This window comes from Lissotriton helveticus, chromosome 6 (genome assembly GCF_964261635.1).
Source record: "Lissotriton helveticus chromosome 6, aLisHel1.1, whole genome shotgun sequence".
NCBI lineage: Eukaryota > Metazoa > Chordata > Amphibia > Caudata > Salamandridae > Lissotriton > Lissotriton helveticus.
In genome coordinates, this window is record NC_136067.1 from 380,337,350 (window position 1) to 380,355,853 (window position 18,504).

At 41.5% G+C, this 18,504-nt stretch overlaps 1 protein-coding gene across 1 annotated transcript in view; it reads right to left on the reverse strand.

The window, feature by feature from the left end:
* The window catches only part of TAF1B (TATA-box binding protein associated factor, RNA polymerase I subunit B), a 913,471-nt gene that overhangs the window by 644,631 nt on the left and 250,336 nt on the right, over positions 1–18,504 (reverse strand). Inside the window, exon 8 of the mRNA XM_078647821.1 lies at positions 9,406–9,505. Coding sequence (XP_078503947.1) covers positions 9,406–9,505 — 100 coding nt within the window. The remainder of the gene's footprint in view (positions 1–9,405; positions 9,506–18,504) is intronic.

Consider the following 18,504-nt stretch of genomic DNA (forward strand, 5'->3'; position numbering starts at 1 on the left):
GCCCAGACAATGCTAGACAGCGCAGCAGAAGTGACCATAGCTCGCAAGATCCTGATGAATCTTCTGGAGACAGTGGACACGAATGAATACATTCAAGTGGAAACTGCAGACACCAGAGTTAGCAAACCCCATAAATTATACGAAATAACATTACGTATAGAGGGGGACAAGACTAGGAAAGTAAGGGGTCTCTTTTGGGATAACCTTTCGAAAGGCTATGACATCCTTTTAGCTGAGAAAGACTGGCCACCAGAGTTTGTTGGGGAATGCCATCATGGAGAAGAAATGATTATGCCTGCCTTCTCAAATCATATTCCAATTCATAAAAAATACACATTAGCAAGAAAATGGGCAGTAGCCGAAGCTCCTGCATTATATAAAAATCACGTAGGGTGGGATGAGTATTCTCCTCCCCACAAAATACAGTTAAAAAGTCAACCTACTGCACAGAGGCAGTATCCTGTTAAGCAAGAAGCTAAAAAGCAAGTAAGGGAGATCTTAGATCAACTTGAATATCAGGGGGTGATTGAAACATGCACCTCACAAATGAACAATCCTTTGTTTCCTGTCTCCAAGCCAGACGATTCATATCGTCTAGTTTTGGACTACAGACACCTAAACTCCTGCTGCAAAACATTTGCAGTACAAAACTCACACAGTGCAGAACTAATGAATAACATTGTGCGTAAAAAGTATAAAACGACATTAAATATCTCTAATGGATTCTTTTGTCAAAACATTGCACCTGAAAGCAGGTATTTGACCGCTTTCTCAATAATGGGGTCGCAAAAACACTTCTATCGACTCCCACAGGGATTCAAGAATAGCCAGGATTATTCTCAGCAAGAGTAACAGAGTTACTACAAATATATGATGATGAGGCATTATCTTATGTCGATGACATCTATCTCACAGATGATGACCTGGAGACTCACTTGAAAAGAGTGAACACCATAATACTTGGGTTCGCAGCTGAGGTTACAAATTCAACTTTAAAAAGTCAAGAATTGCCCATCTAACTGTCCTGTTTTTAGGATATGAAATATCAAGTGAAGGCAAAAGCCTAGCAGACAATTTCTTAGAGAAATGTGCTGTACTCCAAGCTCCAAAAACGCTGAAGAACTTACAATCAATACTAGGCTTCCTGAATTTCGGAAGAACATACATTCTAAATTATGCAGAGAGGGTTAAACCTCTCTATGAATTAATAAAACCTGATTTCAAACCAATCAATTGGACTCAGAAACACACAGAAATTTTAAGAACATTACAAGCAGACATGTTAACTAAAACAAAATTCGCAACCTTGTAATCCGAGTCATCCCAGGAAGATGCGGATTCACGTACCTAACCTCTAATGAGGGAGAAACGGTACCTATAGCTTACAAATCACATTTGTACACACAAGCTGAAATAAAATTCAGTTCTACTGAAAAAATTCTAATAGCGGTTCAAACTGCTGTAGCAAAAGAAAGAGCCCAAGCCCAAGGCAGAAAGATAACTGTTTTAACAGCCGAATCAGCCCTTGAGGCATTAACAAGCCCACGCAATTTAAATGCTGTGGCATTAGATCCAAAATGGATACAATTGGAAAATTCTCTTGCTACAGAAGACGTGAAATACTATTTTGACCCGAAAATGAGAAAACTAGAAGATCTAGAATATGAAGAAGAATATCCTCTGCCAATTGAAATTCTGCCTCTCGAACAGTACACATGTGTAATCTACATGGACAGATTTGCACAACACTACGATGTAGAGGAAAAATCCTACAACGCAGCGTGCGCGATTGTTAAAGGTCGCTGGCGCTTTGGTAAATTCAGACCATTAATTACCAAAACTGAATCACTTAGAAACTGTACAGCTCAGCGAGCTGAAATAAGATCTTTGAAGATGGCGCTTGAAAATGTCGATCGCGAATTCCCCACACGAATAGTCTGCGTATCGCATTACTGCGTCAAATCTTACAATAATGACATGCAGACCTGGATTCAAAACGGTTACAAAGATGACACAGGTGCCACAATAAAGCATAAAAAGCTTTGGGAACAGGTAGTTGTTTTGCAGAAAGAACTACAAAAGACTCACGTGATACATACACTGAGTCATCAACGTGATGGTGTTCACGTTGCAGGGAATTCATTGGCTAACAGAGCCACAGCGGAAGCGGTTCAACCGGGTTCCGTAGCCACAAAAAAGCGTTCTAAAAAACACATAGGCGGGGAAACCATGCTAGCGGTAAAAGCCTCATTAAAAGGCGACTATGCAGCATTACCTCTCGGCTATCCACTCAATAATACATACATAATTGATGCAAACTCCGTTCCTTTTGCTCAAATCCCTGGAGTGGGGGACAGATTAATTCCAAACCCGAATCGGAGAGGCTTCTTGATTGAAGCAGCACATATGGGATTAAGTCTAAGGCACCAAGAGATCGTAAAATCTCTAAAAGAATTACAATCAGAATACTGGTGGCCGGGGATGAGCTTGCAACATTACAAACTTGCAAAGGATTGTCCAAACTGCAACCGAGATCGCAGTCATGAACCGGACCAGGCTACTGCCAGGACACCTCTATTAGAAAGCATAAGGCTATCTATACACAAAAATCCAGCAGGAGAAACGCGATCCCATAAATATTAAGACTAGATTCACTTAAAATGCAGACACCAGCGCTCGGCGGACGCCAGAACTGATATAAAAGATTTGCGAGTCTTTATCGGCACATACGCAATTGGCACGCTACATTCTGACCAGGGTCCTGCGTATAGCTCTCAAGCTTACAAAGAGGCCATGACCAGCATGGGCATTGCATTGCGGTACTCTAGTCCATTCCATCCTGAGGGAAATGCGGTAGTGGAAAGAAACAACCGGGACATAAAGCAATCTATAACCGCGAGGGTATTAGGTTTGGGTGATTGGGTGATGGGTGGGTCAAACATTTAACAAGTGTCCAACGTAGTCTTAACAATCTGCCAAGAAATTCTCTAAAAGGTCTCACTCCCTACGAACTATTGTTCGGTACTAGAATGCGAATCCAGGATCTTGATTGTCAGACTTCAGTGGTAGAAGAAAAAGCCTTTGATATCAAAGATCGTTTGGATGTTTTACAGGACTTAAATGAAACAAGAAGAAGTCTGAGTAATATAAAGTTAAAGCCAACAGCCACTGAAGAGAAACCACCTGTCCCAGCAAGACCTGTCTGGAATCCAAAAATTGGGGATCTAGTCAGAGAGAAGATCGCGGTGAAGAAGGAATTTGGGCCTTCTTACAGAAAAGCAGTACCTGTCTTAGCTGTCAGCGGAACAAGATCAGTAGTACTACCGCCACTTGCTGGTAAAACGGAGAACCGAGATGTATCCATCGACCTGGTAAAACCACAATCATGTGGCCAATAATAAGTAGTAGGCCCAGTGGACTCCCAAGAAATAGCAGAAGACCAAATATTGCTACAATCCAAGAGGTTCAAACTGAGAGACTAATCACATTTGATAAACCTGCAGTGAATAAAAAAGGACTATGCAACAAAGCCATGGAACTTGTGCCTCTTGAAACCCAAATCTACAACGATGTAGCCTCAGACTATGCTAGTGAAACAAAGAAAAATCCAAAAGCAAATGAAAATCCAGAAGCAATTCCAACAATTGACAGAACTGCATCTGGCTACTTCATCAATTTCGATGACTTTTCTGATGATCCAAGTGAACATGAAGAAACGCCAGCAACAAAAACTTTCAAAGACAAAGTGACCGAACTCTTTCATCAACTAAAAGAAACTTATCTGATTTCACCATGGATTGAATTTTGGATTGTGTTAGGTGTACTTTTCCTCCTGCTTTGGCTCATCATGGTTCTATGTTTGGGAAAATTCATTGAAGGAAAATACAGTACAATGGACACAGCAAGTCAAAACATCAACTTGGTCCTAAAGCCTCACAAGTCATCTCACATCGAGAAAAGAGAACTGTCATCAGTGAACATCAAAGCCAATCCAATACCCGGTGGGGTAGCATGGGACAAAACGGATTATGAAATCTATGGCCCGATTTAGCTCTTGAAATATCCACACCAATTTAAGGTTTCCTTAAGTGACTTTGCGAGACCAAGTACTTTCTCTGATGATTGGGACTTTGATAATATTAATAATATGATGTCAGATTAAGTAATGTCAGCTAAATTCACAGAACATGATTATTTGCAGGGTTCATCAAATTATGAAGAGTTATATTGTTATAATCATTTTGGTCATCACTATTTGCATCAAACTGCTCAACCTAGAAATGTTTTTAATTATAACCAATGGGAACATTGTGCAACACCAACTAAAGACAGCTCGAAAACATTTTATGAGAAATTCCCATACTTCTCAGGTTTTAACACAAGTGATGCAGAAACGTTTTATTTTAAAATGTTAAATAAGACAGGAATGAAAACAATGTTAACAAATACTAAATTGATTTATTCTGAAACATTTTATGAAAAAATGACTACATTTGGTTTTGAATTTTGGAAAAACACCATTGAAACAAAAACCATCTGGGGTTCAAAAGACTGGCAGGTCCAAGGTTTAGAGGCATTATTTAGGGCCTGCATGATCCCAGAACAATTAATATTCTTGAATGACACCATTCAACAGACAACCTGTCTTGGCCTAGCCAAGATTAAGGACTTAAATAAACCGTCTATTCCGAAGCCCATACCTGATAGTAATAACACTACAGATGTGGAGATAGACGTATCCCATATTTTACACCAAACAAATCCTGATCGGGAAAAATGGTTGATCTGGCCCACAGACACAAATAACTGTCAAAATAGATTCCTGAACAAAACACAGGGATTTAAACAGAACAGGCCAAACCCTAGATACTCCCAGAGACAACATCCAGGTATAGTTACAACATACAGTGTAGGGAAACTATGCCTCGAATGGCTACAGAAATCCACACTGGCTGAAATTAAGCAACACTTGACTTTACTTAAAGACGGTGCTGACTTGCGAGATTTCATAATGGGACCTCGCAAACAGCGTCAAAAACGTTTCATAGCGGCCGGTATATACGCTGCATACAACGAAGCTTGGAAAGAAACACAAATTGAAACAGCAGATAAAATACGAGAAATTGATCGTATTAATTTGGAAAAATCACTTTCTGTTGTGGACAATGGGTTAACGACTCTGTCCTCCAGAATATATTCACTGGACAGTATTGTATCATCTGCTATTGATATAATAGAGCAGGACTTACTAATGTTACAACATGGTCAGTCCCAATTACGTTCTATTGTACAGCGTGGCTGGACGTTGCAAAATCTGCGTTCAGGCTACGTGCCATGGCGTTTAATCAACACAACGTCATTATTCTCGATCTTTAACCTTACTGATAAACAAATCAGTTTGGCACAAAAAGGAGCAGACTATACGATTCTGAGCATTGAAAAACTTGAGAGATTACCATTGACACTGTCAGAGAGACCTGTCCTTGAATGGATAATACACGGAATAATTACAATTCCGATAACAACTTTCCAGTTTAAATATTGCCAAGTATATATACCAGCGGGCCAGTATGAAAGGTTGGGTAAAGGATACATCAAATGAACCTGGGATTTACCTTACACACACAAATGTTATAGTGAAGGAAAAAAGGAAGTATTCCTTAGTGGTAACAATTGTAAAAAATCACTAAGTGGTACACTTCTGTGTCAAGGTATTAACTTGCATGGAGCCTGCGAAGGGTCTTCAAATAACCTTTCATGTCACCTGCACGGCACTCCTGCAAAACAGATAGAGCCATTTTTCAGACAGCTTTCCAACGGCAGTTATGTTCTAATAAGTGACCACAGCTGTTGTGGCATGGTGCCAGGAAAAGCCCATCTCGTAACCGTCACTTCCAGGGTCATTTGCTGTATGCAAGTATTGTATCCACACAGCAATCCAGACATGGAGGCTGCGTTATGGCCTTCTTTGAATATCTCTTCTATTCGAATTGATACTTTAAGCAGAATGAAATCCATTCTTTTACAGACAACTGTGCCTTTAACCTCGTCCAAAGAGACGTATGATCTGCAAGTAGCAAGGACAGCGGCAGAGATACATTCCCTATTATCAACAAATTGCCCCGTGCATTTCGTAGAAATGTTAAGTCAAATCTTAAACATGTCTGATACCAGTGGCATCGCACATGTATTTAAGAATTTTTTCGGGACTGTTAACACCCTTTGAAATAGCTCTGGGCATTTTTCCGAATTTTGTCCATTCGTTATTTGGCGGCCTGCCTCTACTTTTGGGACTCGTAGCAGGAATTTTATTTTTGATCCTTCTGCTCCGATATGGCAAGCCAAGCCACAGACAGAACTCCAGCTACAATGGAAGAAACGATTGTAGCAATACGCTACCGAGACCAAATCACTAGAGTCCTCGGATTATCCCGGCTAAGAGATCTAAGTGCAACCTGGTTTCTTTCATTCAGACCTATCTGGCAAAATTGCATCTTACCTGTGCTTCGATGTCTGCTATGCGGAGAAGAATGCGTGTTGGACGTCTGTCTTACACTACCATCAGCAGTACCAATGGATATAGATACCTTGCTAGGTCCGGTAACGAATCGTGCATTGTGTTGTCCCCAGCGGTTACCTATTCTGATGACGGCATTCGTTGAGACTTCACCATTACGAGTAGGTGGCGGTGAAGTACGAGAGGAAAGCAGCACCAAACAGGTACAACCTTCTGTGAGCATTGCTGATCCAAACATCGATGATAGCAATCATTCTCACATATGCACAATTTCAGCATTTTCGAACTTGGTCGAACTTTCACCTGATGTTGTAGACCAATTTTTTGCAAGCCTGTCTGAAATTATGTTCTCCCCTGAACAAAAAGAATAATTTTTCGAAAACAACGAGCACACAGCGTTCCCTGAACTCTGAATTCGGCCTTCAGTTTTTTGATAAACACAGCTACTGAAAACAATTGGAACTATTTTTCCCTGAGAGCGAAATAATTTTTTTTCACTTCCAAAATATTTACCCTTTTTCTGGCACAAAGTACTCTGCTTAAAGTAGAACTATTCTTAGAGAACAGAGCTTCTATTTTAGGAACTCTAGAGACAATATTTTACCTCAGCCTCTAGCACATGTACAGCATTTGTATAAAATATGTGATGGAATGGTCTCGACCTTCTTTTCTGTTAACAGAGCCATTTCATGTGTAATTTTCGCAATTCATTCAGCTGATACATATATACCTTTTTTAACTGAATGATAACACTGCTTGAAAAGCATACAGTACCAATACTCATTTTCGTGTATTTACCACATACCATTTCTAAAATGCGAATTATGTATTTTGGGGTGGGTTGTAAAAAACACATGCATCGTTATATGTTTACTATTGCTTAGTATTTTTAGTAATGATTGACATAATACGTGGAGTGGGTGTGTGTTGTGTTTCTATCTAGGACCCTAATTCGATATTCCCGAATTATGCCCTTATATGGTTATAATAAATAGTATCCTTATAAAGGCATAAGAATCATATCCATATTTAGTAATAGCCCATGCAGTCCAAATACGGCAAGGCTACTCCCCTAGACTCCTAGAAAGTACAACGCGTTCTTTAAACAAACCAAGCCTCCAGCAACCCGGGAAATCCCCCTGCTCTTGTTTTGATTTGCACAAGAACTCCTAGAGTCAGAAAGAACTGTTAGTTCTTAGTGACGTCTTATGTCCAACCTTACGTCAAACCCGGCACATTTCAGGTATAAATATACCAACGTTGCCTTAAGCAAACACACGGTGGTTTGGAGCAGAGCGGCTATCTACTTGCCCGGAAGCCCAGCTGATGCGAGAGCCGAAGGAAGCCGACCTTGACGCACTGAGAGGGACGCTGTCTTATCTCTTGCTGAGAAATCCAGTTCCGGTGTTTCCAGTCACCCTTGCGGGTTGCTGGGAGATCGAGTCATGAGAGAGATACAAGACCTCCTACATTCTATTATCAAGGTACGGAGCTGACTAAACCCTTAAGAGAATTGTTGACTCAGATTCCTTGGCAACAACCAACTTAATTTAAACTGCTACTTACTTACTCCTTCCCACGTATTAGGCTTAGGTCAGGTACACCGGGGTAGGCGTAGATTAGAAGCACCAGTTGAGTACGTTAGTCAATGTTTTTTTTGTATGTATATATTTTATCCATTTTAAAGTATCATATGGCTAAGAAACCATATCAATGCTTTTACAGTATTATTTCATAATACTCCTTTTACTGTACGTACTTTACTTCATGATAAGTATTGCAATTGTGGCAACTCATTTCTCTTGCATGAGAAAGAAGACTGCTCAATAAATAACACCTTTTATTGAAAACGCCCGTCTCTCTATTTCTCTGCACTCTGGTGAAACTAAGTACGCACGATTGACTGAGTGAAATAGTTGTCTATTGTTTTCACACGACTCTAGAGATACACTCTTTATTCTGAGGGAGCAAAGTTGTCATGTGTATGCGGTTGTCAGAAGCTAATCCCTTCTTGTCTAAATCCGGAGAGTTAACTCTTTCCTGAACATTCGAGAACATTTCTAGTGACCTCTGAGCTAGCTGGCAAAACTAATTAAGTCTAATATAGTCAGTAGAGACCTAGTAGACCTCAGTCCTACGTCTACTCTGCTGTTTATATTATTCCAATGCGCAGAGCCTATTGGGAATATAGGAACTACACTACAAGTTGACACTTTGTTTGCCAGCTACACGTGCAGAAACTTGGTTAATTTTGGAATCGTCTTTACCTTTCTCTCCCTTTGGAGGATCTGTTGTTAAGTTCTGCTTTTAATCATCTTATCTATGTCATTGCCCTTAAGATTACTTTATATTAGGCAATAAAATTGCTTTTTTTGGTCACAGGATCTTTATGCAGACACTAATGTATACATACTTGCATATCCGATGAGTAAAATACGACTCCAAAATGAAGTAACCAGGGTTTTTATTACCACCACCTGGAGCTTCCCCTACCTCACTTGCATTCATAGTTTTTTATTGCTCTGGAAAGCTAGCAAGTCCAGTGCAAATGTTTATATATTGTTCTTAAGCTAAAAAGCATATTTCAAGTATGCATACCAAGGTTTTCAGGTCATTTTCCCTTACAAACCCTAGTGCTGAAGGACACCAACTGTTAAAGGGACTCAAAGTTGTATGAAATATGAAAAAGTAGACAATTTCCACGGCAAGCTTTTAAAAGAGTCTAACTCAACATGTAGAGGAGATTATAAATCAAACTTGGCATTCACAGGGAAAGAAAATGTGGCTATATTCACAGTATCTTAGCATCATTTAGTTTTACATTTGCATTAGTAAGCACTATATGAAACAATATCATTACACTACAAATACAGAAAATAAATTTGTACCTCGACTTGGAAAATTTTGATATCTTGTCCATATAACTTCATCTCCTCTGGAAAATGTTGGAAACAATTCAAGTAAGGTATGTGTCCCTCTTCAACAAACCTAGTAAAGTAATAGTCTCATTATATAATTTCTCCATTTACGTGCGATGCAATTTATATCATGACTGTACAAAATGGGCAATGTTTCTCCCGTTTTGGTGGCTGCGCCCTTTCCTGCATATTCACGAGTCCATGAATGTTGAGTGCTGGATAATGGGGGGTTGTGAGAAGGCGGGAGATCTGGATATGAATGGTAGTTTCATGGATCTGGTGGATATGGGAGCACACTGCAGGGTTGACAATCGTCAGTTCATGCAATATGCAAGCATTTCACACACTGTTCATGGTATATGGCTAGGCTTTCCTGTTTTCAGTTTCTATTTTTGGTAAATTCTGGTGGGGTTTATTGAGTGTTTTCAATATCTTAAAAAACAGTTGTTATCAGTGGTTACACATTTTCGCGCCACTAAAAGCAACAGAAAAAGTGTTTTTCCGGTGTTTATGGAACGTTTTGCTTTTATTATTGCTTGCTTATTGCACTGAAAGAACATGGTATATAGACAATGTACTTATAGTGTATATGAGGTCCAAATAGATTTTTGCAAATTAATCTTATTGTAGTACACCATACAATACTTCTTCAGTGAGTCTTTGGGTCATGTGCGCTCGCTCTTTCCTTCCCATGTAAACTTCTGTGAAAAGGCCCTCTCAGCATTCATAACCCCTTGTGCTGAGAACCATCAGCTAACGGACACAGTTGGGATGACTCTTTCTTTGATGCCACATAAAGCACAAAATGATAAATATTTGCATTTTAGTTCCTGTGCATAAGAAAACAGTGCACCAGAATGAACTAAAAAGTCGAGAGCATCCCTCATTCACTCTGAAGATTGTAAAGATGCTTTCATCATACCATCTAACAAGTGGCAAGGATCTACTACATGGAATCACTTCAGCTCGGGTATCAATTTTGACAGGTCATCACACAACTTTTTTATATACGTAAAATACAACATATATCCTGAGCTAACACCAAAGAGATAGTAAAATGAATAAATAACAAATCGCTGTTTTCTTCTTTTCATCTTTTATTTCACGTGGTAAACGTTCTTAAAATTCTCTAGCCGACACGTGTTTCGTCTGTAATGGTGTATAGCCACAGACTTTCAGGGCTAGAACAATGTAATGTCATAATTAAAATCATCAGACATATAATTACAAATATTCTAATATAACTAAAGAAAACTCTAGTTATTCAAAATCTCATTTCATATGTTCGACTGATTATACCACTCACAAGTGATTCGTCAACGCCCAAGTATGTAGTGCTTAAAAGACCTTTAAGCCTAAGGAAAAAAACAAGGTGTAAGAATTTAAGACCATCACCAGATGTTGGCGTGTCATCAGACCATGCGGACATTATGTGAATCCACCCAGGCTGTCAAAATCAAGTCATCAAAAGAAAATGAAATGTGTCAAAAATAAGAGTGAATTAAAAGAAAAGACTCCCAATCAAAAACCAGTAAAGTGAAATGAAAATTATATATTAATTATTTGTACCTGTTTCCTCTAAGTTCAATCTGTGATACTTTCTTCCCTGTCGCCCCAACTATGGTGTGCTGGGGGTTGGCATTTGTGATAAAACTGCCAAAGAAAACATCTCTTTAGACCCTAATATCGATACATTAGATTCACAAATTAATCGTCTCATAAGTTCTATTAATAAACAACTCACTCAGATCTCCGCGTTTTCCAACGTGTATATTAACAGCTGTATGATACTATGCTCCACATAAATATAAGTTGGGTATTTTCCTCCTAAAACCAAAGTGGGGAAGAAAAATGCGCTATAAATTTGCCCAGCTTGGCCTGCTGTTAGCAAGCTGGCGTTTAACTATACATTGGGCAAGCCCCATACCCCTGGCACTACCTAAATGACTGGCAAATCTGCGGGAGTGGGCGGTAGCCGAGGAATGTAGAGTTTGGAAAGTGTATCCGGCTGAGCATGCAGAAAGGGACATTGAGATGTGGTTGAGTATGCTGGATGTACTTGGAGGCAATGATGAACAACAAGATGAGGGAGAGGAGCGGGTTGGGAGCGGTGAGGAAGGAGAAATAGATGTGAGAGTGAGCAGAAGTGTATATCGGACACACACACATCCCCCAGCAGTACACATGCATTGGATTAGGTAGGTGTTGTCGATGGCTTCCTTGCATAGTTGCAGAGATGGGCTTGGGTATAGAGGACCACCCCCTCTGTTTTGCACATGCACTATTCTGTATGGCAATGCAGAGCATGAGGGAAGAGGGGAGGTCTTGGTCTCAGCTCTCTTGTTTATGGCATCAAACATGTATGCTGGCCCTCCCTGACTGGGACCTACATCCACCCACCAACTCCTAGGTGAAACTATATGTGTCAAATTGTAATAATTCTGCACTGATGTATTTTGTAGTCTCTCTATGCAAAATTGAATAAATGTTTTGTTTTTTTAAAGGCCAAAGTACTTTGAGGGAAACCAACAATATTTGTAAGCTTATTTAATAAAAGCTTCAGAGAGAAAACAGAAGAACAGTAGGGAAGAAGTGGTTACGACAAGGAAAAGCTGTACAGACATTTCTCTTGTTTATGTTGCATTGAATTTATGATGTTCAAGGTAATGTGAATTTCCTCCTTTCATTAGAATTTCAGTCCCAGATGGCTTCCAAACTTTAATATCTGATAATGTATCAATCTTTTTAAGGACAATAAGATAATTTAGTTGGTGCACGGGAATGCTACCAAGATTTGGGTAACCTAAAAGTCATAGATTTTAATCCATTTGTTATCATTCCAATGTCGATGAAAGAAGCAAAATGTAGCAGAGCAATAATAGTATCTCTTATAAAAAGCACTATAAACCTACCGGAGTATGAAATTAAGACAATTTTGGCAAAATGAGCCTGTCTTATCCAACTGCCTTTTAGCTCCACATAACAGCTAGCAAGCCAAATCCGCCTACGACAGGAGGGGGAACAATGGGGCATCCCTATAGACAGCACCACGCATAGTATCGCTATGTACGCTGATGATCTCCTCATATATGTCAAAGACATAACCGCGGCTTTAACACCTCTCTGGGCTACACCGACAGACTTCGTGGGGGTTTCCGGATTAAGAGTCAACTGGGAGAAATCTACAGTATACCCTCTGCATCCACACCTCCCCCTCCCCCTAGACATCAGGTTAGGCGACCACACCATCGCCTGGAGCGCAGACGCCCCCCGCTATCTGGGGGTTCGTCTCTATCGCTCCCCAGCCGATATCTATGATGGCAACCATCGTAGGGCTCTAGCCGGCATCAGTTCCACGGTGGGATTCTGGAAAAACCTCCCGTTAGCCCCAATAGGTCGAGTGGCTATCGCCAAAATGACAATAGTTCCGAGGCTGCTATACTACTTCACAAATCTACCCGTTATCCCGCCTAGAGCCGTTTTCCAAGAATTAGACACACTTCTGGACTCACTGATCTGGGGGAAGGGCAGACACAGAATAGCATTAGCAAAGTTACAACTACCTACCACGCAGGGGGGACTTGCCGCCCCTTCTTTTGAATCCTATTTTTTAGCCGCCCAATTACAGTGGCCATCCTACTGGACAGCGGGCAGACACATAGGGGAGACACACACTATGAATGGTCCGGTACGTATCCCGGAAATCCATCGACTACTCTTACCGGGCACGAAACCTAAACGCACATATCCCCTACAAATCACAGTTGCCCGCAAGTGCATGCAAAGAATACACCTCATGTCGTCAGGGCGGGCCCCATACTCTCTCCTCCTCCCCTTGGCCGGGTGGCCCATACAGGAAGGCTACTACACATCTAATATGTTGCGTACATGGACAGACTGTGGCATCACTGAGGCGGAGTCGCTGTTCGAGGACGGCCAGCCAGACCCTTTCCGCGACTGGTAGAGGAGCATGATCTCCCCGCGGGCCAATTTTTACTCCATCGCCAACTCCTTGCGAACTATCATCACCACCATGACCTTTCCGCAGGGGAACCTCCTACGCACCCGGTTATACATACCATCTTACACATGGGGGTGGGTCGACACCTCATCACATGGCTCTAGAAAGCTATTAGGGAACTCCAACATACTCCACTGGCAACACTTAGGGCTGCCTGGGAAGAAGAACTTGGCCGCTCCCTGCACGATAAGGAATGGGAGAAAGCCCTCGAATATCCCAAGAAGGTGTCCCGCAACGCGCGCTTCAAAAACATACAATTCTATATTCTGAACAGGGCCTACCTGACACCGGCACGCCTTCAACGTTTTTATCCCGAGTCCCAGTTCTCCTGTCCCAGGTGTCAAATGCCTGCGGCGGATTTCCAACACATGTTCTGGACTTGCCCCACATTACATTCATACTGGCAACATATACACGAGTCACTTAGGAACCTTACAGGGCTCTCGTTCTTAAACACGTGGGACGCCTGTGCTCTAGGCATCTTCCAGAGAAAGAAACAACACAAAGTACCCCTTAGGTTTGCCTCATTAGCCATCCTTTTAGCAAAACGAAACATAGCCATGCATTGGCAGTTCCCACAGGCAACCCAATCGACGCATGGGTAGGGGGAGTGAAGAAATGGGCAGGAAGAAACGCTGAGAGAGGAAGAGGCGAAGGGAATGCGTAAACACCCCATATCGATGGACTGGGCCCTCCTACTACATCAATTTAAACAACCACTGACACAAGACAACCCGGACGAAATCCGTCACACGCCTCGCACCACCCCGTCACCCGGATGAGCCAATAACACAATGGCAAGCCCCCTCCCGTAGGAGACCTTCTGAGCCTGCTGGCAGCAGCTCCAGGTATGGTACCTCACGTACACGCCACTCCTACTCACTTGGACCGACCTCAGGTTTCCCCCCTCACCCGGGGCGATTCCCTACCCTGTTCCAACTTCAAAGCACCTGCCGACTTCCGTCTCCATCCACAATCTGTCCCTGACATCCCATGAGTACCCCCCTAGTTTATCCCCCTAGTTATATTTAGCTGTATTTTCTAGAAAGTCCTTCATAGTGACAGGATACTGGACGAGTAACTGTATAGATACTCATGCGGTCTAAGATCAATACCAGTACAATGTATTCTGTGAGAATGATCTTTGCTACACTATGTTACTGTAATTGTAAAATGTCAATAAAAACAAGTTTTAAAAAAAACAGCTAGCAAGCCAAATCCACCAATATAAAGATTTCTGATAAGCAAAGGATAATGTGTGCTGTAGTACAGCCAAAGGAACTGAAAGTCACAATGTGGATTGGCAGATGTAACAGTTGCATGTGATCCAGGAGAAATTCACAAAACGTTTCTGTCATTTTCTCCCAATGAATGTCATTCTCATGATGTCAAACCCATCCATCCACGTTGAAATAAATCACTGCAGTTCCAGTTCTTTTTCCCCCAGTATCAAACAGAACCCTCGTTTCAGGAGTGGATATCTCCATACACTACACTGTCCTCTTCCTGGTCCATCCTCTTATTTGTTTCTAAGGAAGGGAGCCCTTCTGATCCCCACATTCTTTTCTTCTTTCCATCCCACTTCTTATAACCAAATTGTTTCTATCGCTTCTCCATTACGAATGTTTTTACTCCAGTACCGCTAGCCCTACTTATAAAAACCCATACCACTGCCCATTCCCTAGTCCCTCTAGGCCTCTCTATACCTTAGACCCTTTACCCCCAAACTATAATATCTACATCGCAGCCCAAACCATAAGTCTGCTTTAACCTGGACGCTAGTACATCTACCCTCCATACACCCAAGTATACACCAGTACCTTCCGATGGACACCTACGTATTCCCTAACTGTATTACCGAGCCCTACCTCTCCATTTATCCAGCCCCTTTTTCTTATCTGTTTTATTTTCTAATGTTCTCGTCCACATTTTCTCTAGTAATGTTGCATTAGCCACCTTTTCCAACGAAAAAGGTTTTTCTCGGTTTGGAAATTCACCGAAATAGAGTACCACCAGTCTGGGGTTGTCACACTAGTTTTCTCCATTTTGTTTTCAATAACTAAAATGAGGTAGTGCTGTCTTCAGCATTGAAGAAACTCTAAGGTACAGGCCTCACTTCGAAGGAGTGACATAGCCAGTAGTTTCGTCTCCAGATTGATACATCACAACTGGATTTGCCTTGCTCTCTTGGATGAGAGAGAAAAAACAAAACAATGCAACGCAATACTATCTTTGAAATACCTTGTACAAGCCAGTTTACTTGTACACCAACACTCAATATGCTTTAAAGAGTTCTTAACAGGATGAGAAGAATAAGTAGCACAATAAAAGGTAACACACCTGATAAACAGCTTACTAGTTCTACACATTTACATTCAAGGATGACAGTAGAAACTGTTTTAATGTGTAGTTAAAGTATTTGCTTTTTTGGCCCCAAGCCCTCGATTTCCTTTTGTATGGTCAAAGCCTTGCAGGTTCCCAAATGGAATCAATAAAAAAATCAATGTAAAAACTCACATGCTCAGTTTGCTCACTCTCTGGTACCCAGTTCGTTTTTGGCAATCCTCTCTATGTTAATATCAAATCAGTGACACCACAGCTTTCTCCCAGCAAAAGCCGCACCACTTGTTCACTCTTCACAGGGTCTTCCAGAGTCCCGCAAGATTGGCGAACTGTGGGAAACATATGCATGCTTTCTGTCTAAAATGTGGAGAAAATTGGGCAGATGACATGCATTTGTGACCTGTAGGATGATACACCATTCTGGCATAAGGTGGGCAACGACTATGTTTGAGATACTTCAGAATACTATAGAGGTAAGCCCTGCATATATTATTTTGGGGATTTTGTAAGAAGAAAGAAGGGAAAAACTGACACTATCTCCAAAATCAAGGAAGCTCCTGTTTCATATGAAAGTGCGACCTCCAAGGTATCCTGGTGCTAGCCTCCAAGTGACAATCTGAGCATTTATACAGAGAAGAGCAAAGTTGTAAGTGCTTTCCTAAACTGAGGCTTGTCTTGACGGGCTCTTAGAGAAGAAGGAAGGCTATTCCAGAGTTGTGTGGCCCTAACTGAGAACGCTATACATGACGGGCTTACTACAATACCTAAAGAATGTATTTGTTTTTGACGCACGTTGTTCTAATCAGAAGTCTCAAATTTGAGCACCACTTACGAGGTGGAGTAACACCCACACCTCAGAAAATCCGAAGATTACACCCTGTTGAAGACTTAAGGAAGTACCCACGTGAAGGCTGAGACAGAAAGCGTGCTCTGAGGCCTGAATAGGCAAAACCAAGCAGATGCGTAAGGAGGAAGGGAAATGTACTCTGCCACCGGAAAATGCATCTGGGGTGATACAAGTACAAATAAAACAGTTTCCTCTGCAAATACTAAGGGATTCAGAATTAATTTTGCCTTAGATATTCCGTTTCCTATCTAAGTTATAAACTAGTGTTTATTAACATCAGATTTTAGATCTTGTTTCACTTGTTTTTACTGCACTAAAATCAGCGCACTTGAATTATGTGATTGTGTGGCTTCTGTATCTGCCACATAATCCATCATCTGCTGCATAATCTGCAGATTTTAACAAAAAAAAATTGTTTCTAACTCAGATGGTTCATAAGTTACTAAAATCGTAGTGACACATGTTGCTGCGGGGTGGAAGGCCCTTGGCAAAGGTTGACCAGTCAACTTTCTGTTGCTTATTGCTATATTTGGGTGTTTAACTGGTACTAATGAGGTGCAAACTGTGCCCATCCAGTGTTAGCAGGTGTAAAAATGAGAAAATAATTAAATAATACTATAACAAAACTTGCTGCATTATTCCCCTTAATTTGCCTTTTCGTGCTGCATAATTTAGTCAACCCTGCTACATTATTTGGCCTTCCCATGCCGCAGCATTCCAGTGTCCCGGAATGAAATCTACATATCAACATCATGGCACTTGTTCTGTGTTATTCAATGCCCCCTTGCCAGGCCCTAACCTTCACTTTTCTTACCTGTTAGACACCCATAAGGTAAGCCCAACGTACCACTGTGGTCAGGGTGCCGTATATGTGAAAGGTAGGACATGCCCTGATGTGCGTGGTATGTCCTGATAGTGAAATACTGCCAATTTCTTTTTTCACTATTGAAAGGCTATCTGTCCTACAGGAAAGAATGGAGAGTTTGCTTATAACATCTTTTAAGCTTAATTGCCCGTGAGAACAAGATAGGAAAATAACGTTTGATTTGCCTGAACTCAGAATATTAAGATGCATCTTTTAGTGAGGGTGATTTTAACATTCTGGGTTTGAAAATACCACTTTTATAAAGTAGGTATTTTCTTGCCTAACCATCCAGTGTGCCTCTGCCAGGTTGTGTATTGACTGTCTGGCTTTGGAGTGACAGGGGCTGGAGATGTGCGGTGGATTCAGAGACTCTGGATGAGTGAGGGCTGGGTTGAAAAGACCTAGGCTGCATTTACAGTAGGTGGGAGGAGATTGCCTTTCACCTGAATGGGCCTGGTCTGCTTTCCACAATGCTGTCTCCACCTCCTGCCAGGAAGCTGCACAAGAGAGGACAGAACTGGTTTTGGCTGGACAAAGAGCTGCTCTGCCACAGAGAACAAAATATTTTGAATTATAAAAAGAGGGGCCCAGACCCGAGACTTTTAGATCACTTCTGGAAATCAGGAGAAACCTTTGCTAAGGAGAAGAGCTGGAGAAAATGTACTGTTTGCTGTCTGGGCTTGGCCTGCAGTGGCTACTGTCTTCAAGGAAAGGAGAAGGACTTTGCTGTTTGCTGTGTCCCCTGCTTGAGGAAGATCTCCAAGGGTTGAAATTGAGCTTGCCTCCTGTTCTGAAGTCTCAGGATTACAAAGATTTCACTCCCAGTCTCCCTGAACTCTTTTGCTGGGAGTTCTGACCTGCTGAGAGGCGCCTACCAGTGTTCTGGGCCTCTGGAGGTTGTTTTGGGACTAGAAACTGCAAGAATTGTGAAAATGACGCATCGATTGTTTCTGACACATAGCAGCAGTGCGAGAGAATATTTCAGGCGCATCG